Genomic DNA, 24,428 nt, shown 5'->3' on the forward strand with positions numbered 1-24,428 from the left:
AAGAAGAGAAGGGGAGGAGAAGAAGGAGGAGAAGGGGAAGAGAAGGAGGAGGAGGAGGAGAAGAAGAAGAAGGAGGAGGAGGAGGAGGAAGAGAAGGGGAGGAGAAGAAGGAGGAGAAGGGGAAGAAAAGGAGGAGGAGGAGGAGGAGAAGAAGGAGGAGGAGGAGGAGGAAGAAGAGAAGGGGAGGAGAAGAAGGAGGAGAAGGGGAAGGAGGAGGAGAAGAGAAGGAGGAGGAGGAGAAGGAGGAAGACTATGGAGATCCTTAATATTCTCTGAGCTTGGTTGTTTTCTTGCAGACATTTCAATACCAAACTAGGTAACATCATCAGTGCTATAAGAGAGTGGGGTTTGTGGAATGGAAGACGGAAGAGGAGGAGAACTGTGGGGTCCTTGCTGCTCTCTGAGCTGGGTTGTTTTTCTTGCCAACCTTTCATTACCCAACTAGGTAACATCATCAGTGCTACAAAGAGCAGGGTGAGCGGAGAGAAGGAGGAGGATTATAGTTTCCTGAGTACTCTCTGATGTTGGGTCTTCTCTTGCAGATGTTTCATAACCAAATTAGGAAACCAGCCTGTCTACATCTCATTTTGCAGCCTCCCAGCCCAGCAACCCCCTCCTCTCCCTTAATTCCCCTTTCTTTCTTTCTTTCTTTCTTTCTTTCTTTCTTTCTTTCTTTCTTTCTTTCTTTCTTTCCTTCCTTCCTTCCTTCCTTCCTTCCTTCCTTCCTTCCTTCCTTCCTTCTTTTTTATACTGTGGTTTCCCTTGTCAGAGAAACTATTCCATTTTTTCAAAGCCATGTCAAGAGCCCAGCTGGCCATATCCAAAGCTGGCCATCTGGTACCCCAGCCTTCCAGCCCTGCCTGCAAAGGTCAGCGCAAACTCTGGTTTACGCACGCAGAAGGCCTTTGAATCATAGCTTGGTTGGTGGCCAGTGTTTTCTCATCTGGGCGACGGAGAATGTCATGCTTTTTTGGGGGGGGGAGTCCTGTGAGAGTTGTGTATCGCCAGTCAGTCTCTGGCAAGGCTGCGAGCAAGATGGCAGTCATTCAAGGGCCGTGGGTGACCTCACTGTCTGGGGGTGTTTTCTGCACCCTCTCCGCAGAGATGAGGCGGTAGAAGAGATGAACATCTGGAAAATCAAGATAGGCAGCCAACTGTCAGGAACGGAGAAAAGCGACAGCAAGTTTCCAACAAACAACAACTGCAAAAGGAGGTTTTGCTACAGCTATGGAAGGAAGACGTCATGGGGGAAATCCACCGGCGGGGTGGAGATAGGGAGGGAGGGAGAGCGGTGTTGAAATGGGTGGAAACCCGTCAAGGAGAGAAGCAACCTAGAAGCGAGGAAAAACTTCCGGACGAGTGAGAACGAGGAACCGATGGAACGACTTGCCACCAGAAGTGGTGGGTGCTCCTCCAACATTGGAGACTGGGTAGAGATTTGTCCAAAATGGTGTAAGGCAGTCATGGCTAACCTTTTTTGTTGTCGCGGGCTCACACCCGTAATTCAATGCACGCACAACAACCGCCCCCCCCACGTGCGCCCTGCCTGCCTGTGCATGCGACCCCCTCCTGCACTCCCCCCGCCGTCCGCATATGCGTGTATGACTTTCCCCGCAACCCGTTTTGGGCCTAGTGGGCCTCCCTACAGCCTCCTGGGAGTGCTTAACTGCCTTTTTTCGCTGAACAACAGAGATTCGGGATTCAATTGTGGTCGTAGGTCGAGGACTATCTGTAACCGTGGACCTGAACTCTCCAAGAACCAAGAAAAGCGTGTGCCAAGTACCCGTTGGGGGGAAAAAGCAATTGAAGAGGAAAAAGAAAAACGAGGATGCAATATTATCCAACCACCAAACCAGGTTTAATGTAAATAGATCAGGGGTCGGCAACCTTAAACACTCCAAGAGCCATTTGGACCCGTTTCCCACAGAAAAGAAAACATTGGGAGCAGGGGTGGGATCCTGCCAGTTCTAACCTCTTCCATAGAAGAGGTTCCACAAATCTACAGTGCCGTTTAGAACCGGTTCCAGCTCCCTCCCCCCGCCCGTCCGCACACCATCAAGATGAAGAGCGAGAGGAGGAATTCTGGGAGTTGAAGTCCACAAGTCTTAAAGCTGTCAATTTTGAACACCCCTGGGGTTTTTTTTTTCTAAAGGGTTAGGGGTGCAAAGGTCTTGTAACTTGACAGCTTTAAGGCTTGCACACTTCAATGCCAGAGTTCCTGAGCCAACATGACTGGAGGAGGAATTCTGGGAGTTGTAGTCCACAAGTCTTAAAGCTGTCAAGTTTGAACACCCCTGGGTTTTTTTTTCTAAAGGGTTAGGGGTGCAAGGGTCTTGTAACTTGACAGCTTTAAAACTTGCACACTTCAATGCCAGAGTTCCTGAGCCAACATTTTGGTTGCTAAGCAAGAGCGTTGTTAAGTGAGTTTCACCACATTGTACAAGTTGGCCACGCCCACCCAGTCACTTAACTGCCAAGCCACTCCCACTCAGTCACATGGCTGGCAAGCCACTCCCACCCAGTCACATGGCCGGCAAGCCACTCCCACAAAGCAGGCCACACCTACAGAAAAGGTTCTAAAAATATTTTGAAACCCACCACTGATTGGGGGCTACAAAACCCTTCCGGTGCCTGACTATTTCCTGAGCGGCCACTAAACTAGTATATGTAGTTGAATTAAACATTCTGTTTTCTTCTGAAACTTTCCTTTTCTTGGATTTATCCATAGTTGGTCTACCGGGGATCGAAAAGCTCAATAGTATGCCGGTGGGTATCACACATTGGCAGTTGTGACGCATATTTTGAGTGACAAGGAGCCGCAGCAGAGGGCTAAATGAGCCACATACGACACCAGAGCTGGGGGTTGCTCCCCCCCTGAAATAGATGGACGGTCCAAGGGGAAGCCAGCAGGGAAGGTCACACAAATGGCCACCCTGTGATGTCCTGCTTAACAATCACGCTAATAAAAGGACTTAAAATCAGGTACGATTCACATGATGCTTTAAATAGCAGCCACACCGCTTAAACAATGAATTTTCTGGCCTCAATCAGCGTTGTAAACTAAGAGCTATCTGTACCGCAGTATGGAAACGTATTTATTCATTTGCTCCTAAATGAAAAACCAAAAAAATGACATGTGTGATGAAAGCTACCACAATATGTTAACAAACGTATTTGTTTATTTGCTCCTGGATCCAAATTTAAAAAACAAAAAACATCCAAACAACGAAAGAGAGTTGAAGTCATTCTGGCAGATTTCCCCCGCTGTAAATTAGAACGGTGCCTGGTGATTATTTAAAATAGCTCCCTTTATTATTTCTTGAAGGTATTGATTTCGGATACCAGCGCAAGAGAGAGACTACAAATTCTATTTTTGTAACGCAGCCCCTCTACCTGCAACAAAGCCTTCGGCGAATTTTCCTAAGGACCTTCTAATCTGAGGCGCATTAAAAAAAAAAGAAGGAACATTGAAAAAAATGCTTTCTCAGAAATCGTTATGTGGGTAACAGACGTTTGGCAAATTAACAATTAAAAAAAATATAGGCTGGTGCCTGCTTTGACAGAAGAAACAAATACTTAATCATTCCCCTGGCTCAGCTGATAAGGGAGGAGAGCTTGTGGCTTAGAGGTTAATACAACTGCCTAATAGGTCAAAACAGCCCAAGTTCGAATCGCAGCAAGGATATGGCTGGCTGATGAGAGCAGATAGTATATAGCCCTGTGATGGCAAACCTATGGCACGTGTGTTAGAGGTGGCATGCAGAGCCCTCTCTGCTGCACGCGCTGCCCCAGGTCGGATCTGCGTGGCGTTTCTTTCGTGAGCTTCTGTTTCCCTGCAAACGACAAAACGGAAGCTCACGAAAGAAAAAGATCTTACCTCTTGCTGCGCTGCCAGTGTTGGGACGTCCCACCTCCCGCTGGCCAGCTGGTCTTCGGGCCTCTGCTGCGCATGTGTGCATGTCTGTGTGTATGTCTGTTTGCACACGTGTGCACCTTTCAGTTTGGGCATTCATGCAGGCAGTTTGGGCGCTCGGTGTCTAAAAGATTCACCATCACTGATAGAGCCAATAGGTTACAAACAGAGGTGGAATTCAGCCGGTTTGGACTGGTTCATCTGAACCAATCGTGGAAATCGCGGGTGAGCCCGCTCACCCAGCCTGGCTCTTTCAAGCCCTATGTGTGAGCAAAGGGCATGCACGGATGGCTATGCAGTAGTCGGATTCTGCCAGTTCTTACCGGTTCGGGCGAACTGGTAGCAGTGGCTGCTGGAGGCTCCGCCTACCCATCCCGATGTAATGTGCTCACATTTGTAATTCCACCACTTCTGCCGTGCACATGCCTCGATGCGCGCACCAGGGGTGGGTTCCTGCCAGTTCTAAGCTCTTCTATAGAAGAGGTTCCACAAATCTACAGTGCCATTTAAAACCGGTTCCAGCTCCATCCCCCCACCCATCCACACATCATCAAGATGAAGAGCGAGAGGAGGAATTCTGGGAGTTGAAGTCCACAAGTCTTAAAGCTGTCAAGTTTGAACACCCCAGGTTTTTTTTCTAAAGGGTTAGAGGTGCAAGGGTCTTGTAACTTGACAGCTTTAAGACTTGCGTGCTTCAAATACCAGAGTTTCTGAGCCAACATTTTGGTTGCTAAGCAAGAGCATTGTTAAGTGAGTTTCACCACATTTTACAAGTTGGCCACGCCCACCCAGTCACATGGCTGGCAAGTCACTCCTACAAAGCAGGCCACACCTACAGAACAGGGAATATTTGTGAATACCATCCCTGGTTACAATAACTGTTCCTCCAGGTAGGTGGTAGCTAGCATTGTGAGACGTGGAGACTGAATGCAAAAATGGTTTGGTTTGCTCTGTGACAAAATGTTCTGCTTTCTTATTCAGGAAACTGTTCTCAAAGAGCAGAATAATTCAGATGCTTTTTTCCCTACCTGCAGGATCGAACCTGGGGGAACATACCCATCAAGAGAAGATTCAACGGATTCCTCACAAAGAAAATCCCCTCTTTATTTATCTCTTGTGAATTAATTGCATTCACCCACCGAAAGTCCAGGCAAGAGTCCTGCGAGGAGTTAACTGCAGGAACAGACCTTATCACTTCCTTGCGATAATTGATAATTGCAAAGCCGCGAGCTCCCAGCCAAAAGGCTGCAAATTAGGGTAAATTCTGGCAAGCCGTCTTTGATGCACGAAACACAATGAGCAAAATCTCCAGAAATACCAACTGTTGTCTCCTACGACCACCACTCCCCTTTCCTTCTGTTTATTCCCTAGCCAGGAAGGGGCCACTCATCATCCATGTGTACCTTGCTTCCAGAGTCGCCTCCTTGTCCTCCGTTGTTCTCCTCTCCTAACTGCTCTGCGCATACGCACATCTGGAACAAGCCCCAGCTGTTCTTCCTCCTCACTCAGCCTCCAAAGACAGCTGCCTCTCCGGTAGCTGGGAAATGTCGGACAAATACCCTGGCTCTATCTTTGGGTCCGACGCTGAGGATCCCTCAGAGCCTTCCCGGAGTGGTCCAGGTTCTTCCCCAACCTCCTCATCGTCCGAGTCTCCCACCAGCTCCGCATGCCACAACACCTTCCCTCAGAAACCACCTAACCATAATATTATCCCCCTGTGTTGGCAGAAAGAAAAGTCTACCTTCTGACATTGGTGGTTTGCTGGCAGCTTATTAATAGTTTGTGGGGTTTGAAAATAACCCTGGCTTAGGCTGCAAATATCTTGAGTCCTCGCAGTTTATAAACATCCCGCCTCTTATGATGGGATTAGGTTTTAAAAATACGTTTTATTGCTTTCTAAAATAATGACCAAAAAAAAAAAAAAGGATTCAAAACCCAAACGTACATAATAAAAAAAAATGCACAGCAAGGGCTTAAAATGTACAATGGGGGGAAACACGAGGCTATTATATATTATAAAGTCATAATTCTTGATATAATATCTAATGCAAACATTTTGCAAGTGTACGCACAAACACACACATAAGTAATCCTTGAGGTACGACCGTAATTGAGCCCAGAATTAGTCATAAGTCGTGCCGGTCAATAAACGGGACACCTCGTGACTGCACCTCATTGTAAGACCTTTTTAAAGGCGGTTGTTAAGTGAAGTTAGCAGTTGTTAAACGAATCCATTGTTGGCAGCAGGGTTGTTGTTGTTTTTTTGTGCCAGAAACCAGAAGTAATTGCAGAAAAAATTCTGCAAAAAAAGTTTTTCAAACAGCGACTAAGCGATTAGTCGTAAGTGGAGGACTACCTTTATATCCAGGTAGTCCTGGACTTAACAACATTCGTTTAGTGACCGAAGTTATAACGACACTGAAAAAAAAGCGACTTATGGCTATTTCTAACATGACCCTGGCGATATCCTCGTGGTCACATGGTCAAAATTTGGAGGCTTAGGCAGCTGGTTCATATTTACGACTGTCGCAGTATCCGGAGGGTCACGTGATCCCCTATTGTGACCTTCGGACAAGCAGAGTCAATGGGGAAGAATTAAATATTTGGCCTCAAGAAAGACGGAAGCAGATCAAGCTGAGGATTAATACTTATATTTGGTCAGCTTCAACCCAGAGTGTATAAGGAAAAAGCATCATTTGGTCCAAATTGACAAAAGGCTGTTGTTCCTAAATAAACACTATTAGTTCAAATTCACAATTACAAAATCATAGTCCTTCCTTCCTTCCTATATTCTTTCTCTTCTTTCCTTCCCTCCTTCCTTCCCTCTTTCTTTCTTATTTATTTTATTTATTTACTTACTTATTTTTTTCTTCCTTCCTTCCCTCCATCTTCCTTCCTTCCTTCCCTCCCTCCCTCCTTACCTCTTTCTTTCTTATTTTCTTTCTTCTTCACTTCCCTCCTTCCCTGCCTCCTTTCCTCCCTCTTTCTTTTTTATTTTCTTCCTTCCTGCCCTCCCTTTCCTTCCTCCCTTTTTCCCTCCCTCCCTCCCTCTTTTTTTCTTCCTCCCTTCCTTTCTTATTTTCTTTCTTCCTCCCTTCCCTCCCTCCTTCCCTCTTTCTTTCTTATTTTCTTTCTTATTTCCTTCCTTCCCTCCCTAACTCCCTTTTTCCCTCCTTCCCTCCTTCTTTCTTCCTTCCTTCCTCCCTTCCCTCCCTCTTTCTTCCTTCTTTCCCCTTCTTTATTTCTTCCTCCCTTCCCCCTCCCTCTTTCTTTCTTATTTTCTTATTTATTTATTTCCTTCCCTCCCTCCCTTCCCTTCCTCTGTTCCTCTTTCTTTTTCTTTCTTTCTTCCTTCCTTCCTTCCTTCCTTCCTTCCCTCCCTCTTTCTTCTTTTCTTTCTTATTTCCTTCCTTCCCTCTCTTCCTCCTTCCCTCCCTCCCTTCCTCCCTCTTTCTTCTTTCTTCTTCTCTTCCTTCCTTTGCTTAATGACCACACAGTTCACTTAAGTGCAGTGACTCACTTTATCGCCATCCCTAAAAAGGTCGTAAAATGAGGCAAAACTCACTTAACAACCGCCTTGCTTAGTAATTTGGGGTTCAGTTGAGTTGTGACCTTCTGGGACTTGGGATGTGGGGCAGGGTTTTAGAAAATGGCATTTTTGCACTTTGGCTAAGAAAACCTTGAAACTGACATAAAAGAGACTTGGTTTTTTTAGCCTGGAAGCAGGAAAATTTTTTTTTAAAAAAGTTTAAAACTCTATCTTTAGAGAGAAACAATAATAAAGAAAAAGGAAATTCGGAGCAACTTAATCTCAAATGACCTTGAACATATTTTTCGTGATCTCGAAAGTCGCTTCAGTCAAGGAACGAAACTACGAGCAGCCCGAAGGGTAACTTAGTAACTTACTATGTTTTTGCTGAATTTTTAAAGTCTCTTAAGAGGGGTTACTATTAATATTTTTGGGAGAAATATGGAATGCCAAAATAAATAACATGGGGGTGGACTGAATGCTTCCCAACAGAGTTTATTTATTTATTTATTAAAAAAAATATAACACTGTACACATGAGAATAAAACAAAACAGTTTTTAAAAGACTTAAGAGGAATCTTAGAGGCTGAAAAGTGATCCGTTTAATTAAATCTGTCTGAAGAGGGTAGATTATTCCCACCCCCCCCCACCCCCACTTCCCAGCTGCCTGGATAGGAAAAAAGGATTCGGTCCAAATAATTATGGTGAAAAATCTAAAATAATGCTACAGGGAGTGTTCAGAAAACCATCTGCAGGCTGAAAAGGTGTTTTATTTTTTCTAGTAACAATTCGGCAGGTCTAGAGGAATCAAAAGTTGGTATTAAGATTTCCGGGAGAAATATCAACAACCTCAGGTGTGCAGAGGATACCACTCTAAGGACAGAAAGTGAAGAGGAACTAAAGAGCCTCTTGAAGCGGGTGAAGGAGGAGAGTGCGAAAGTTGGCTTGAAACTCAACATTAAGAAAACTGAGATCATGGCATCTGGCCCTCTCAATTCCTGGTGAATCGATGGGGAAGAAATGGAGGTAGTGACAGGTTTTATTTCCCTGGGCTCCAAGATCACCGCAGATGGGGACTGCAGCCAAAACATTAAAAGACACTTGCTCCTGGGGAGGAAAGCGATGGCAAATCTAGACAGCATCCTAAAAAGCAGAGACATCATCCTGCCAACAAAAGTGGATCTAGTCAAGGCTGTGGTTTTCCCAGTTGCAATGGATGGCTGTGAAGGATGGACCATAAGGAAGGCTGAGTGCCAAAGAATGGAGGCCTTTGAACTCTGGTGCTGGAGAAGACTCCTGCATTGAGTCCCTTGGACTGCAAGGCCATCCAACCGGTCAGTCCTGGAGGAGATCAACCCTGACTGCTCTCTAGAAGGCCAGATCCTGAAGAGGAAACTCAAAGTCTTTGGTCACCTGATGAGAAGGAAGAAGGACTCACTGGAGAAGAGCCTCATGCTGGGAACGATGGAGGGCAAAAGAAAAAGGGGACGACAGAGAATGAGATGGCTTGATGGAGTCACCAAAGCAGTCGGCATGAGCTTAAATGGACTCCAGAGGTTGGTAGAGGACAGGAAGGTCTGGAGGAACATTGTCTATGGGGTTGCGATGGGTCGGACACGACTTCCCAACTAACAAATAACAATTAAGTCTCTTTTATCCGTGAAGGTATAGCAGTGAAAGACTCCATAATGTCCATATAGAATAGAATAGAATGAGCTGGAAGGGACCTTGGAAGTCTTCTAGTCCAGCCCCCTGCTCAAGCAGGAGAACAATATACAGGTGGTCCTCGGTCCTCGACTTACAACAATTTGTTTAGTGACCGTTGAAAGTTACAATGACATTGTAGCGAGTGGGCGCGAGCGGGGGGCGAACCGGTGGTAACGAAATGCAAAACCCACCACTGCTTCCCTTATTCACCTTCCAATTTAATGGCCAATAAGTAGCTGTACAGCCTTTTTCCTGACAGTGAGAACAATTAATCAGTGGAACAATTTGCCTCCAGAGGTTGTGAACGCACCAACACCGGAGGTTTTTAAGAAGAGATTGGACAACCATTTGTCTGAAGTGGTCCAGGGTTTCCTTCCTGAGCAGGGGGTTGGACTAGAAGACCTCCAAGGTCCCTTCCAACTCTATTCTGTTATTCAGCCATCTGCCATTAGCCAATCAGGATATTATTATTATTATTCATTGACTAATAGTCAATGAACTGTGTCTTGTTTTATACACCTTGAAACTGCTGTATACTATTGTTGGCTTATAGGAGAAGCACCTCAGGATCCTGAGCAGCTACTTAATAGCTGTTAACTCTGCATAATGAGTCAGGATGGCGCAGTGGTTAGAGTCCAGTACTGCAAGTTACTTCTGCTGACTGCCGGCTGCCAGCAGTTTGGCAGTTCAAATCTTACCAGGCTCAATCTTGACTCAGCCTTCCGTCCTTCCGAGGTGGGTCAAATGAGGACCCAGATTGTTAGAGGAAAGAGGCTGACTCTGTAAACCGCTTAGAGAGGGCTGTAAAAGCACCGTGAAGCGGTGAATAAGTCTAAGGGCTATTGCTACAACTACTTCAGACCTCAATCATGAAATGAAGACAAGATGGAGACAACACCATGGGACGCAGCAGAATTAGAAGCCCACTAACATACCCTTAAACCCAGATTAGATGCGAGATTTAAGCCATAGTTTATTGACTAAACTCCAAGTTGCTATGCTCACGTAACCATAGCTTCCAAACAAGGTTAGGGTCACATCGCATGCAATTTCAAAACCCAATAGCCCCTTTTTTTGTTACAACCAGGATCTCCAAACTTGGCATCTTGTGGTCTTCAACTCCCAGGATTCCTCAGCCACCCAAGAAGTGGTAGTTATGGCTGACTAAGGGATTCTGGGAGTTGAAGTCCACAAGTCTTAAAGTTGCCAAGTTTGAAGAGCCCTGTGCTACCGGTAGAACATGTCCCATGAAGCCATGAGATATCCTCAACCATCAGTGATGGCCATTATAGCTTGCTCAACAAACGACAGAACGGGTCCTCACTTAGCATTGTTGAACTCACATCTGAGCAAAATCTGGAGGTCCCATCCCACATCATCCCAGAACCAAAATTAATTTGAGGGAAGAATGTCCTGGAAACACCAAGCTTCTCTCCAATTGGATGGAGGCCTTCCAAAATTCCTGGAAGTCAAATGCAGAGAACTTCAAGCCATCCCTAGAAATTCTCTGCAGTTGAAACTCCGGCACATTTGGAAAGCGAGTGACTCATGTTCCTGTGATGTGTTCACCAGACTTATTTATTTGCAATTTAGATTTAGAAGGCTGCCTCGTTCCACACTGACGCTGTAGATATTCAAAACAAGCTTGACAAAATAAAATTAAGAAATAACCTAGAAGCAAACATTATGGGACGGAACAGCAATACACATTTAGTTCTCAACTTATGACTTCAATCGAGCCCAAAACTTCTGTGGCTATGAGACGTTTGTTAAGTGAGTTTTGTTCCATCGTGTACCCCCTTTTTTCCCCAAAGCTGTTAAGTGAATCACTTCAGCTGTTAAGTTAGTAAGGCGGTTGCTAAGTGAATCAGGCTTCCCCATTGACTTTTGCTAATCAGAAGGTTGCAAAAAGTGATCATGTGTCCCCAGGACACTGCAACCAGTGGTGGGTTTCACATTTTGTTGCCACTGGTTCGCCCCACGTGCGCACCCTCACTTCACAGGCCCACACACTCCGTCCATGCATGCGCCTGGCCTTCCACACATGCGCTTTGCTCGCGGGCATGCCTTCCGCGCAAGCACCCGGCCTCAAAAATGATCCTAAATAAGACAGCATGGAGCCGGGGCCCACCCGCGATTTCCACTACCCGTTCGGGTGAACTGGTTCGAACCGGCTGAATACCACCTCTTTCTGCAACCGTCATAAATATGAGTCAGTTGCCAAACATCTGACTTTTGATCCCACGACCATGGGGATGCAGAATGGTCGTGAGTGTGAAAAACGATCGTAAGACACTTTTTTCAGTGCTGTTGTGTCGTCAAACGGCCACTAAATCAACTGTTGCGAGTCAAAGACTACCTAAAAGTTAAATGTATACGTCTGCCTCATTCGATGGACTCTGGAGATGTTCAAAAATAAACGGGACACTTAAAAAATATAACCCAGAGGCAAATATTATGAGGAGGAAGAGGCACACACAGTACTTTAAGTAGAACCAACTCTGTGACAGCAGATGGACACATCTTTGTTGTGGCCCGCCAGCGGCTTGCGGAGCTGTCAGGAGATTTGGACAGCGAGGAGGTTGGGGAGGAAGATGGGCCAGTCCTGGAGTCTGGGGGAGGCTCTGATGAGGGCTCTGTGTCGGAGGCAGAGAGGGGGTCAGGGCCGTATGCCAGTTATCAGCTGCCTTCAGAGTCAGACATCAGTGAGGCAGAAGAACAGCAGGAGCCTGTTCCCAGTGTGCGCATGCGCAGAGTTGCCAGGCGAAGGAAACAGCTAAAGAACAGGGTCGACTTGGGATTAAGGTCACAGGTGGACGGTGAATGGCCCCTCCCAGAGGAAATAAAAGAGGGAGCGTCAGGGGAGTGGAGTTTGCAGGAGACAATCAGTTCGCTTAATTGGTTCATGATTCTCCGAGACTCCTTGTCAAGTTTTGCAGATATTGGCCTGGCAGCTCTCCAAGCCAGAGAAGGTCTGTGACCTTAAATCCTCCCTTGAAAGACTTTGCTGGATGTGAATGAGCAGAATTCACAGTCAATTAATAAAAGGGGTTTTTGTCGGGACCAGGAGTTTGCTGCATGCTCTTGGGAAGCCTCACTCAGAACACATCTTAACATTTCTCAGATTTTGGGGGCATGGAGGGTGGGACAGGTTTCAATGAATCATTTAAAAGTTGGCAGGGCAATCTGAACCACCAGTTCTGTGGGATAGTTTGGCCCTTGAGATTTGGGTGACCCCAACTAAAAATCCTTTTATAAGACTCCGAAGAGCCAACTGTCCTCTCGGGCACAGGGCCAGCGTGAATCCATGTTTATAGGGGCATAAATTCAGACCTCAGCTGCCACTTTGGTTTATGCTGGGATGCCGTTACATTTTTATTATCGTTCTTAATTGGTTTCAAAACCACCCAGAGTTGTTATGAGTTAGGACGGAGGGATTAGAAAAAGTTCTTAGTGTCTTACAGAATGAATTTGTGGACTTCTTTCCCGCTATGGAAAGCTATACCCCTCCTAGAAGAATGGAATATCTTGAGAAATATTTTAAAAAGCCAGCATATTATATTTCCCTAAAGGAGTAACATGTTTTTAAAGGCAGAAAGCAGCCCCCAAGTCTTTCTTAACAGCGGCATTGCACACAAAAATTTTTGTGGGTGCTTGCTTGCTCCACTCGTGTGCATTTACAAATTAAGAGGTCAGCACATGCGCAGAACATTAGAAAAGGGGAGGGGAGAAATTACATTTCTGCAATGGAGATTGTTCTGCCCATGCGCAGAAGCCCAAATCAAGATGGCGCCAAAGACAATAGAGCCGGTTCAGGTGTATGGGCGGCTGAGTTACTACCTTCTCGGTCGAACCGGGCTGAACCAGTAGGCATCTACCTCTGCTAACTGCAGAGCTCACTGCATTGCTCAATCTCCTACGGACATTGTATCACCTGGCAAACTTCAACCAATTTTGACTCAGGCAAGCATGACCCCTACATGGCTTCATGGGAGTCTGACAACAGTTAATAGAATACATGTTCTTGCACAGGAACAGGAGGCTCAAGGGCAAAGCACAAGAGAGGGTCTAAATACCTCTCTCTCTCAACTCCATGTGGTCAGCTGCCCAGCAACACACAAGTTTTGCATCATCAATAAATCGACCCTCTTTCCATTCAGCCTCCAGCCTCCACTTTGTCTCCAACGCCTTTCTCCCGGCTCGGAATGAACCAATGGATATTTCTTCCAACACCACCAAAAGCAGTGTGGGCCACCCAGGGTCACCTTGTAGGGGAGATGGACAGCATAGAAATGTAATAAAAGTGAAATAAAAATAAAGGAACTTGGTTGGCTTAACATTTATGAAAGGCAACCTTTTGTGAAGTATTAGACTTCGCATTATCTCCAAGTTGAGGGCAACATGTAGTCCTCGACTCACGACCGCCATTAAGCTCAAAATTTACATTGTTAAACAAGACAGTTCGGTGAATTTTGTGAATTTACGACCTTCCTTGCCACAGTTGTGAAGGGAATCTGTCTTCCCCGTTGGCTTTGCTTGTCGGAAGGTCGCAAAAGCAGATAACGTGACCCGGGAACAACTGCCACCGTCATAAATATGAGTCAGTTGTCAAGTGCCTGAATTTAATTCTGAGGTAAGGCCTACCCTTCTCAGGTATTCTTGTTCTTTTGAGCTACACCTTTCTTGCCTGGAAATTGGATTTTAAAAAGTGGATCTCCCCCCTCCCCCCCAATTTGCCACTTAGGGCTTAAAAGACATACAGTATTTTCCAGCGTGGAAAGATAAATATATGGATCCAATTATTCCACGCACCACAGAGTCGATGGGATTAGCAACCTATGAAGGAATCAGTGCTCAATCTACTTCACTGTGGATAATTGGAATGAAACACTTCTATATTTGGTTATGATGTCCGTGTAGAATTTTTAGGTACATACATGCACTTGGCAATATATATATCCAATATAATACAATAGTAGAGTTGGGAGGGACCTTAGAGGTCTTCTAGTCCAACCCCCTGCCTAGGCAGGAAACCCTATACCGTTCCAGACAAATGGCTATCCAACATCTTCTTAAAGGCTTCCAGTGTTGGGGCATTCACAACTTCTGGAGGCAAGCTGTTCCACTGATTAATTGTTCTAACTGTCAGGAAGTTTCTCCTCAGTTCTAAGTTGCTTCTCTCCTTGATTAGTTTCCATCCATTGCTTCTTGTTCTACCCTCAGGTGCCTTGCAGAATAGTTTGACTCCCTCTTCTTTGTGGCAACCCCTGAGATATTGGAACAATGCTATCATGTCTCCCCTAGTCCTTACAATACAATACAATACAATACAATAGCAGAGTTGGAAGGGACCTTGGAGGTCTTCTAGTCCAACCCCCTGCCTAGGCAGGAAACCCTATACCGTTTCAGACAAATGGCTATCCAACATCTACTTAAAGACTTCCAGTGTTGGGGCATTCTTTTCATTAAACTAGATTTGCCCAGTTCCTGCAACCGTTCTTCATATGTTTTAGTCTCCAGTCCCCTAATCCTCTTTGTTGCTCTTCTCTGCACTCTTTCTAGAGTCTCCACATCTTTTTTACATCGTGGCGACGAGAACTGAATGCCATATTCCAAGTGTGGCCTTCCCAAGGCCTTATAAAGTGGTATTAACCCTTCACAGGATCTTGATTCTATCCCTCTGTTTATGCAGCCTAGAACAGTGTTGGCTTTTGTAGCAGTTGTCGCACACTGCTGGCTCCTGTTTAAATGGTTGTCCACTAGGACTCCAAGATCCCTCTCCCAGTTACTACTATTGAGCACGGTACCACCTATACTGTACCTGTGCATTTCGTTTTTCTTGCCTAAATGTAGAAACCTACATGCCTATCTGTGTTTTGTTTTTGTTTTCTCTCTCCACAACTCTGTATTTTTTAGTATTATCATCCTTCCTGTTACTATATATCATATTAGTAACAAAATAGTTAACAGGAAGAATGATAATACTAAAAAAATAGAGAGTTGTGGAGAGAGAAAACAAAAACAAAACACAGATAGGCGCTTATATGTGTACATAAAAGTTCTACACAGACATCATAACCAGATATAGAAGACAGATCAATAATTGGCAAATGGATTTATTAGCTTAAGAATTTGGGGCTGGGGGGAGAAGGGCCTGTTTCTTGAAGGATTGGGAACCAATGTTGTAGTAAACGCATTAATCAGGATTCGATAACATGCATCTGCACTCGCTTTTATTTCTTACATTTTTTTTGATGCCCCTTTTCCTTTTTTAATGTTTCAGTTGTTTTGTGGTTTTCTGGTTGTTTTTGTTTTATTTTTGGGAAGTTTTGTAATTTGTAGTTTAACTTTGTCTTGAGTAACATATTCCAGACAAATTCAATTGCATATAAATACATATTCAATAACGTATAAATATATATTATTTTAACTTTGTCTTGAATAACATTATATATATATAATATATAAACCCAGATATACATACATACATACATACATACATACATACATACATACATATAGTTAAAATGCAAAATACAAAGCTACCATAAAATAAAAAAGACCTCAAAAACCAACACGAAAATTAAAACATTAAAAAAGGAAAATGTGCATCATTCACACAAACAAACACACACTCCACACACAGAGTAGCTGATAACCCGGCGTTGCCCGGGTGTTTATTTATAGGGGGAAAATGTCCGCACCAAAACCAATTTCTAATGTTGGATTGTCCCCCTTACCAGAGGGATCCCCCTTGTGGACTGCTGTGAAGCCGTTACCACAGCAACTCCACTGCGCTGCACAGTAGAAGTCATTTTACAGCAGCACAGTAGAAGCCATTTGAAGGCACAACAGGCTGTATCTTAACGGAACACACACCCCAAGGGATTTTAGCGGTGAAATGGCTTGAGGCATTCCAGGGTTATGCTGGAACACACCCACACACACGCACACACACACATACCGAGGGGTTTTAGGGGTGTCTTAACCCCATAGTATTTGTTTCCAGAGAGTGTACCAAGTTTGGTTGAAATTGTTTGAGGCGTTCCAGAGTTATGCTGGAACACCCCCCCCCCCCAACACACACACAACACACACAAAATTTTTAATTTTTAAAAAGGGAAAATATGTAACAAATACACACACAGTATTTTTCCATGTTTGTTTTTTTGTGTTCAATTAATAAAAGAAACAAAGGGGGGGGGGAGATTAAAAAAAAACCTAGGCCAGGGGTGTCCAAACTTGGCAACTTTAAGACTTGTGGACTTCAATTCCCATAATTCCCCAGCCAGAGCTGGCTGGGGAATTATGGGAATTGAAGTCCACAAGTCTTAAAGTTGCCAAGTTTGGACACCCCTGACCTAAGGCTTTCTTCTTACAATCTTATAGTTTTTGGTTTTTTTCCAACTCAGCTGCTGAACGCATTTGGAGATGGCTGGTCAGTAGGCTGACTTTTCAACTATAATTGGAGAGGGTGAGTGCACGCTCTTTCTAAAAAAAGAAAAGCCTTGATGAATAGAACATATTTCCAAAAAAGGAGATAGGAGGAGAAAAAAACCTTCATTGTTAATCTGGAGAGCATTTTGGAGAAATAAGGGCTGGCCTGTCAAAACTTTGACGTCAGCTTGTATTTCTCGACCTTGGCAGCTTTAAATGTGTCGACGTCAGCTCCCAGAATTCCCCAGCCAGCAAAATGCTGCCTGGGGAATTCTGGGAGTTGAAGTCCATCTGTATCTTAAAATAGATTGAGACACATTGAGGGAAACTGAGTTTCCATGGCTACCAATCGCATACAACACCACACATTTGCCCCATTTCTCTAGTTGAGGCTGGATGGAGACTTCTTCAGCCAACGGTCTCCAGGGTAAGTTTGATCTATAGACGTATATATAAAAGCAAAATACCACTCACGCATCATCACAAAATCCTCAGAATCGTAAAGCTTACAAACTTGAAATTTGGCACATATACTTCTCTTGGCTTCTAGGGGCTTGCTAAGAAATGATATTTTAAATTGACCATCAGATCATTAGTATTTCTTATATTATTATTAACACGCTCTGATGCTAAGGAGTTAGACGTTCTACTCCCCCTCCCCACCTGAAAAGAACTCTGCTCCAACTGCCAATTGGGCGTGGCTGTGGCCAGCGCGCGACTCATCCAGCCTGTGGGCTAATCAAGGAGAGAAGCAACTTAGAACCAAGGAGAAATTTCCTGACAGTTTGAACAATTAATCAGTGGAATAATTTGCCTCCAGAAGTTGTGAATGCTCCAACACTGGAGGTTTTTAAGAAGGTGTTGGATATCCATTTGTCTGAAATGGTGTTCGGTTTCCTGCCTAAGCAGAGGATTGGACTAGAAGACCTTCAAGGCCCCTTCCAACTCTGTTAGTCTACTCTATTCTAAATAAAACTTCAAACTTCCTAAAGTCCTGTTTCCCCACTCTCTTGACTATTCAGCTATTTTTTTTGTTACTTGCACGGATCTCTAATTATATTTAGCGCTTCCTCATTAGCATTCTGCTGGTTTATGAAAGGACCTGCCAAAGAATTTAGCATCGGCAGTCTTATTTAGCAGCTGAAAGAATTTGATGCTATCAGAAAATGAAGGCGGAGAGGATTAGTCTGAAAGTTGTATAAATTAATCCACAGCCCAAGCTCTGGTTATCGGCTCATTTAGCCTAGCAGGACCAGAAAATTTAATGCATTGGAGCTGGATATTTACCAGAGCTGCTGATAAAGTGAATTTCTTGAATTGTGGCAACATATTCGGGATTGGGCAGATGATTTTATAGCAAAACTAGCCGATAACCCGACTTTGCATGCGTGCTCGGCCAGCACTCCCCCCCATTTTTGGCGTGATTCTTTTGCCCTCCCCAGGCTCCAGAGAAAAATAACCTCCCCCGATCTCCTGGAGGCCCTCCAGAGGCTTCAGGAGCTTCCCTGAAGCCTCCGGAGTGTGAAAAACCGGCCCTAGAAGCGAACTGGAAGTACGTTCCCGAACTTCCGGTTTGCCCGTAGGGCCGGTTGTTTGTGCTCCGGAAGCGTCAAGTAAGTCCCCGGAGTGCGAAAAATGGCCTCAAAAGAAGGGCGAAGTCAACTGGCCAGCGCGCACATGCACGCTAGACAGCTGACAGGGCAACGCCTCGCATGCCCTGACAAATGGCTCTGCATGCCACCTGTGGCACGCCTGCCATAGGTTCGGAATCATGGGCCTCTACTACTTCAGACAAATGGTTGTCCAATCTCTTCTTAAAAACCTCCGGTGTTGGAGCAAAGGCTGTACAGCTACTTATTGGCCATTAAATTGGAAGGTGAATAAGGGAAGCAGCGCTGGGTTTCCCATTTTGTTACCACCGGTTCGCCCCCCGCTCGCGCCCACTCGCTACAATGTCATTGTAACTTTCAACAGTCACTAAACAAATTGTTGTAAGTCGAGGACCAAGGACCTCTTGTATATTGTTCTCCTGCTTGAGCAGGGGGCTGGACTAGAAGACTTCCAAGGTCCCTTCCAGCCATTCTATTCTATTCTATATGGAGTCTTTCACTGCTATACCTTCACGGATAAGTATAAAAGAGACTTGCGCCCCATGGACAACGTTCCTCCAGGCCTTCCTGTCCTCTATCATCCTCTGGAGTCCATTTAACCTCACGCCTGCTGCTTCGGTGACTCCATCCAGCCACCTCCTTCTCTGCCGCCCCCTTCTTCTTCTTCTGCCCTCCATCGTTCCCAACATGAGGCTCTTCTCCAGGGAGTCCTTCTTCCTTCTCATTAGGTGGCCAAAGTCTTTGAGTTTCCTCTTCAGGATCTGGCCTTCTAAAGAGCAGTCAGGGTTGATCTCCTCTAGGACTGACCGGTTGGATGGCCTTGCAGTCCAAGGGACTCAATGCAGGAGTCTTCTTCTCCAGCACTAGAGTTCAAAGGCCTCCATTCTCTCCAACAAGATTGACTCAAAGCAGAAATTTCAGGGGCCTCAGCCATAATTGCACCGTTTTGAAGCTTTCAAGGCGTAAATTTCCTCCTGCTTTTGTTGTGCCAACTTTTTCCGCACGATTAGCAGGTGCCGTAAATCCCTGGTTCTCTGCTTCCCCTTCTGGCAAATTTATCTTAATTAAACTGCGGGGAAGTGAGTGAAGTCTAATAAACCCACTCTCTGCTCTGAACTCAAATCTCAGGCCAAGCAAGTGAAAGAGCCCTGTAAATCAAATTGAAAATCAAAAGCCTCTGCGAGGAACACTTCATTACGCTAGAGAAATGTCTTGTGTGCTCCCCCCCCCCCCCGCTATTTAGCAGCAACAAACCTAAAGCAATTCAAAAACAGCCACCTTCCCCTTAATGTGGTTTTAATTTTCTCTCTACGGGTCACGATGGAGACCTGTAGCTTTTAGAACTTATAAAACGCCAACGACTGCTTCCCGGATAACTCCATTAATTGGAGATTTATAGTTGCTCGAATGCTAACCACTTCTAATCGGTCTTTGGATCGGTTTTAGAGTAGAATGAGAGCATAAAGGCCCATTTATTTGTCTGTTTATAGCATTAATAAACACACTTTTGAGGATAGTCATTTAAACAAGGACGACCCATTTGGGGGGATTTATGCAGGCAATACATATATAGGAATAGACCAAGATTTAGCAATGGAAAAAACAGATGGAGACATTTTCTGTCAGGGAGAACAATCAACCAAGGGAACAGAAGTTGCCTTCAGAAGTTATGGGAACTTCATCACTGGAAGCTTTCAAGAAGAGACTGGACTGCCACCTGTCAGAAATGGCTCAGGGTCTCCTGCTTGGGCAGGGGGGGTTGGACTAGAAGACCTCCAAGGTCCCTTCCAACGCTGTTAATCTAAAATGATGAGGGGACTGGAGGCTAAAACATACGAAGAACGGTTGCAGGAATTGGGCATGGCTAGTCTAGGGAAGAGAAGGACCAAGGGAAACATGATAGCATCTTCCAATATCTGAGGGGCTGCCATAGAGAGGAAGGGGTCAACCTGTTTTCCAAAGCACCGGAAGGCCAGACAAGGAACAATGGATGGAAACTAAACAAGGACAGATTCAACCTAGAAATAAGGAGGAATTTTCTGACTGAGAACAATTAACCAACGGAACAGAAGTTGCCTTCGGAAGTGGTGGGCGCTTTGTCCCTGGAAGTTTTCAAGAAGAGACTGGACTGTCACCAAAATGGCGCAGGGTCTCCAGCTTGGGTGGGTGGGGGTTGGACTAGATGACCTACAAGGTCCCTTCCAACTCTGTTAATCTGTATCTGGATTGGCTCGGACTCTTGACAACTGGTGTGTATTTATGACGATTGCCATGTCCTGGGGTGATATGATCCCCTTTTGCAAACTTCTGACAAGCAAAGTTAATTGTTGGTTTGCTTATTTGTGTCAGAAGCATCACAATTAAAATAAGGAGAATAGAATAGAATAGGATTTAAATGAATACAATAGAATAACAGAGTTGGAAGGGACCTTGGAGGTCTTAGTCCCACCCCCTGCTTAGGCAGGAAACCCTACACCGCCACTATATGATATAAAATATAAAATTAAAATATATACACCTTAAACAGGTCACATTTATTGTGTTCTGTCACACTGATCAGGACACAAAACGGCAGGTACGTCACCACAATCGCAAAAAATAGAAGCAAAGTCAACGGGGAAGCCCGATTCACTTAACAACTGGGGCACTAAAAGTCGTAAAATGGAGCAAAACTCACTTAAACAAATGTCTCGTTTAGCCATGGGAATTTGGGCCTCAATTGTGGTCATACGTGGAGGACTAGCAATAGTCTGTGGGCAGGACACTGTATGGATTTTTGAAGACAACAATCCAATATCCCCTTTATCTGTTTTCAAGAGAAAACATTCCGCTAATATAAAATGTTCCCATTTCTGTAACCGCTGCTGGGCGAAGCGTGTTCTTTGCTCCTTGAAAACACAATCCTTGTTATCTTGCTGACGAGATAAACCACCGTTGGAAAATAAATTGCTTTGCCTCAAATCTTACAAGAACCATTCCCAGGCTGTCCTAAAAATATAGAAGCGAATGTTTTGGCCAAGCTTAAGAAAAACAAAACACCTTTACAACCTTGTTACAAACTGGAGAAGTCAGACAAAGAACCCAATCATTCTTCCTTGTTTTATTCGGGAACCGTTGGACAGCTGTGTTAATTGGGTTTAATCGTTTTAAACTGGGAATCCGGTGATTGTTATGCATGGTGCAAAACAGAGGTTGGGAAAAGTAAGGAAACGAGGAGTCCTTGGTGCTCTTGGTTGTTTTCGTGTAGGCATTTCATTAACCCAACTCGGTAACATCATCAGTGCTTGCAAGGAATGGGATTTCCTCTCAATTTATATTGCAATGGCTTTCCCTCTCAGCATTGGTGAGGGTGGTTTTAGAATTTCATTGGCTGGAATATAACCTGAGAATAAACCAGTGGTGAAATCTAAATTCACCCCCCACCCCCGGGTCTGTGGGCGTGGCTTGGTGGGGGATGTCATGTGACTTGGTGGGCTTGGCCAACTTCCCCCCCACACACACACTTTTTAAAGCATTTTTTTTACTACCTATTCTAGCGAACCTATTCTTTCACGCCTGGAGTAAACCCTACTCCTTACTAGCACTGAGGACGTTACCTAGCTGGGTAATGAAACGTCTACCCCTAGAGCGGATTCTGGCTCCCGCTACTGCCGGTTCGCTCAAGGACATGCCGCGCGCCCGCAGTGCAACAAAAATTGCTTTGCGCATGCGCAGAAGGCAAAAACAAGATGGCGCCGCCGAGAGAATCGGTTCGGGGGTGTGGCAGGCTTGGGTCGCTGCCGGTTCCAACAACCCAGGCCGCCAAGTTACTACCGGTTCAGCCAAATCGGTAGGAATCCACCTCTGGTCCACACAAAAATAACCAAGTTCAGACAGCACCAAGAACTCCTCGTTTCCTTATTTTGCCTGAGCTCTGTTGCACCATTGGGTAATGAAACGTCCCCAATGAAACCACCCAGCTCAGAGAGCAGCAAGGACCCACAATTCTCCTCCTCCTCTTTCTCCTCCTCCTCCTCCTCCACTCCATCAACCCCCCCCCCCACTGCTTTCTAACACTGATGACGTTCCCTAGTTGGGTTATGAAACGTCTGCAAGAAAACCACCAAGCTCAGAGAGCACCAAGGGCCCCTCCTTTCAACTCTTGAGCTATAAATATTCGCCTTTGAAAATAAGGGAAATTTGACATTTGTGCACCCTGGTAAAAATATTTACTCAAGATGCAACAAATGGATAAGAGACATTTCTGGTACAGCTGTCGTGGGAAAATTTGGGTTTATTCTGAGGAATGCAGAGTTGTTAGGGGGAAAAAAAAAGAGACAAAAATATCAGAGTGTAATAACACCATGTTCCTGCTCTGTTTGCTACATAAAAGAAGAAAAAGAAAAGTGAGTTGGATAAAGTGGGAAGAAAGTTGATTAAAAATGTGCCTATCAGAACAAGCGGGTGCTGAATAATGTAACTCGGTATTTCTCAACCTTTGCAACTTGAAGGTGGGTGGACTCCAACTCTCAGAATTCCCCAGGCAGCTGTAGCTCAGGGGTCCTTGGTGCTCTCTCAGCTGGGTGGTTTTTTTGCAAACGTTTCATGACCCAACTAGGCAACATCATTAATGCTAGGAGTGGAGTTTGTGGAGCGGAGGATGTAGTAGGAGGAGAATGAAAGATATATAATGGGGGGGGGGGAGGAGGAGGAGAAGGAGGAGAACTGTGGGGTCCTTGGTGCTCTCTGAGCTTGGTTGTTTTCTTGCAGACATTTCATGACCCAACTAGGTAACATCATCAATGCTAGGAGTGGAGTTTGTGGAGGACGGAGGAGGAGGAGAATGAAAGACAAATGATGGAGGGAAGAAGGAGGAATGGAGAAGGAAGAGGAGAAGACAGATGATGGAACGAGGAGGAGGAAGAGGAGGAAGAGAACTGTGGGGTCCTTGGTGCTCCCTGTCTTTGGTTCTTTTCTTGCAGATGTTTCATTACACAACTAGGTAATATCATCAGTGCTAAAAGAGTGGGATTTGCCCTTATTTTTATATCTTAGCGGCTTGCCCTGTCAGTGTTGGTGGGCGTATTCTTGGTGGTTCCTTGATTAAGTTGTTTACTGTTTTCTCAATATATAAGGAGAGAGCAAACCTACTCCCTTCTAGCACTGATGATGTTACATAGGTGGGTCATAAAACGTCTGCAAGAAAAGCCCCAAGCTCAGAGAGGGCCAAGGAGCTCACTGATAAGAAAGTTATGGAGGGATATTATATATAAAAAAAAACACTGCTGTAAAATTATTACAATTTCCTTTTCTCATCTCCTGCTCTTAATTTGGAAGGAGGGGTTCTTTCTTACTCTTGCTGGCTAGGGAATTCTGGGAGTTGAAGTCCAGACGGCTTAAAATTGCTCTGATGGAGAAACATTTGTTCTACGTGTTACGTAATGTTGGCTCCCTTCTCTTTGTGCCTGAGGGTGTAAAACAAAACCCTTTCGCGAAAAGTTTGTTCTCGCCTAGTCAAAATGAAGGACCACAAAAACAACAGACAGATGGAGTTTGGGAAGGAGTCTGTCATGACAGGTGGGAAGAAAAAGAGATGTAAAAGAGGTTGAACATGATTTCTATATTAAGGGATGGGTTTGAATAACAGCAGCTGCTGATATTCTCGACGGCGGCTTCTTTCTGTCTTGAGTAAATCTTGATTTTTCTGAAGTTCTTGGTTTTTTGGGGGGGTGAAATCACCTTGGTGGCAACTTCCAGACTGGTTTACATTATGTCATTTAAAAAAAATGCAGCTAGTCCTCAACGCAGGACCACAATTAAGCCCAGAATTTCTCTTGCCAAGTGAAACAATTCTTCAAGGAATTTGGAAAAAAAGGGACTATTACTGTTTTTCATGTCAGGGTAAAGGTTTAAGAGCTGACCAGCTGCTATGATGATGTAATGCTGGGAATGAGTGAGCAAGGTTTTGGGGCTGATATCACTTTAGGAGCCTGTAATAAGAAGAGGCCCTGTGCTTCCATGCTGTAATTGCTGATTGCTGTTTGTTTGAGGGTCTGACTAAAGTATGTATATGTATATATTCTTTGTGGATAAAACCACTATTTAAATACAAACCTCTGTTTACTGTATTTGCCCCTGGGTTGTTTCACATAGTCACATGTGCGCACTTGGACATTACACACTTACGACCACTGCAGCATCGCAATGGTCACGTGATCAAAATTTTCCCGCTTCGCCACTGACTTGTATTTAT

The 24,428-nt window shown here is 44.8% G+C and overlaps 1 protein-coding gene across 4 annotated transcripts in view; it reads right to left on the reverse strand.

Moving 5' to 3' along the window:
• GAB2 (GRB2 associated binding protein 2) overlaps positions 1 to 24,428 on the reverse strand; it is a 133,755-nt gene that overhangs the window by 79,937 nt on the left and 29,390 nt on the right. The window contains exon 1 of one of the 4 annotated variants that reach the window (XM_081949966.1): positions 5,317 to 5,388. The exons of the other annotated variants lie outside the window; for them this stretch is intronic. Within the exon in view, the coding sequence (XP_081806092.1) occupies positions 5,317 to 5,385 (69 nt within the window). The 5' untranslated portion in view covers positions 5,386 to 5,388. Of the gene's footprint in view, positions 1 to 5,316; positions 5,389 to 24,428 lie in introns of those variants that run through there. 4 annotated transcript variants of the gene reach the window in all.

The sequence above is a fragment of the Natrix helvetica genome, assembly GCF_964273705.1.
Source record: "Natrix helvetica genome assembly, chromosome: 4".
Classification (NCBI taxonomy): domain Eukaryota; kingdom Metazoa; phylum Chordata; class Lepidosauria; order Squamata; family Natricidae; genus Natrix; species Natrix helvetica.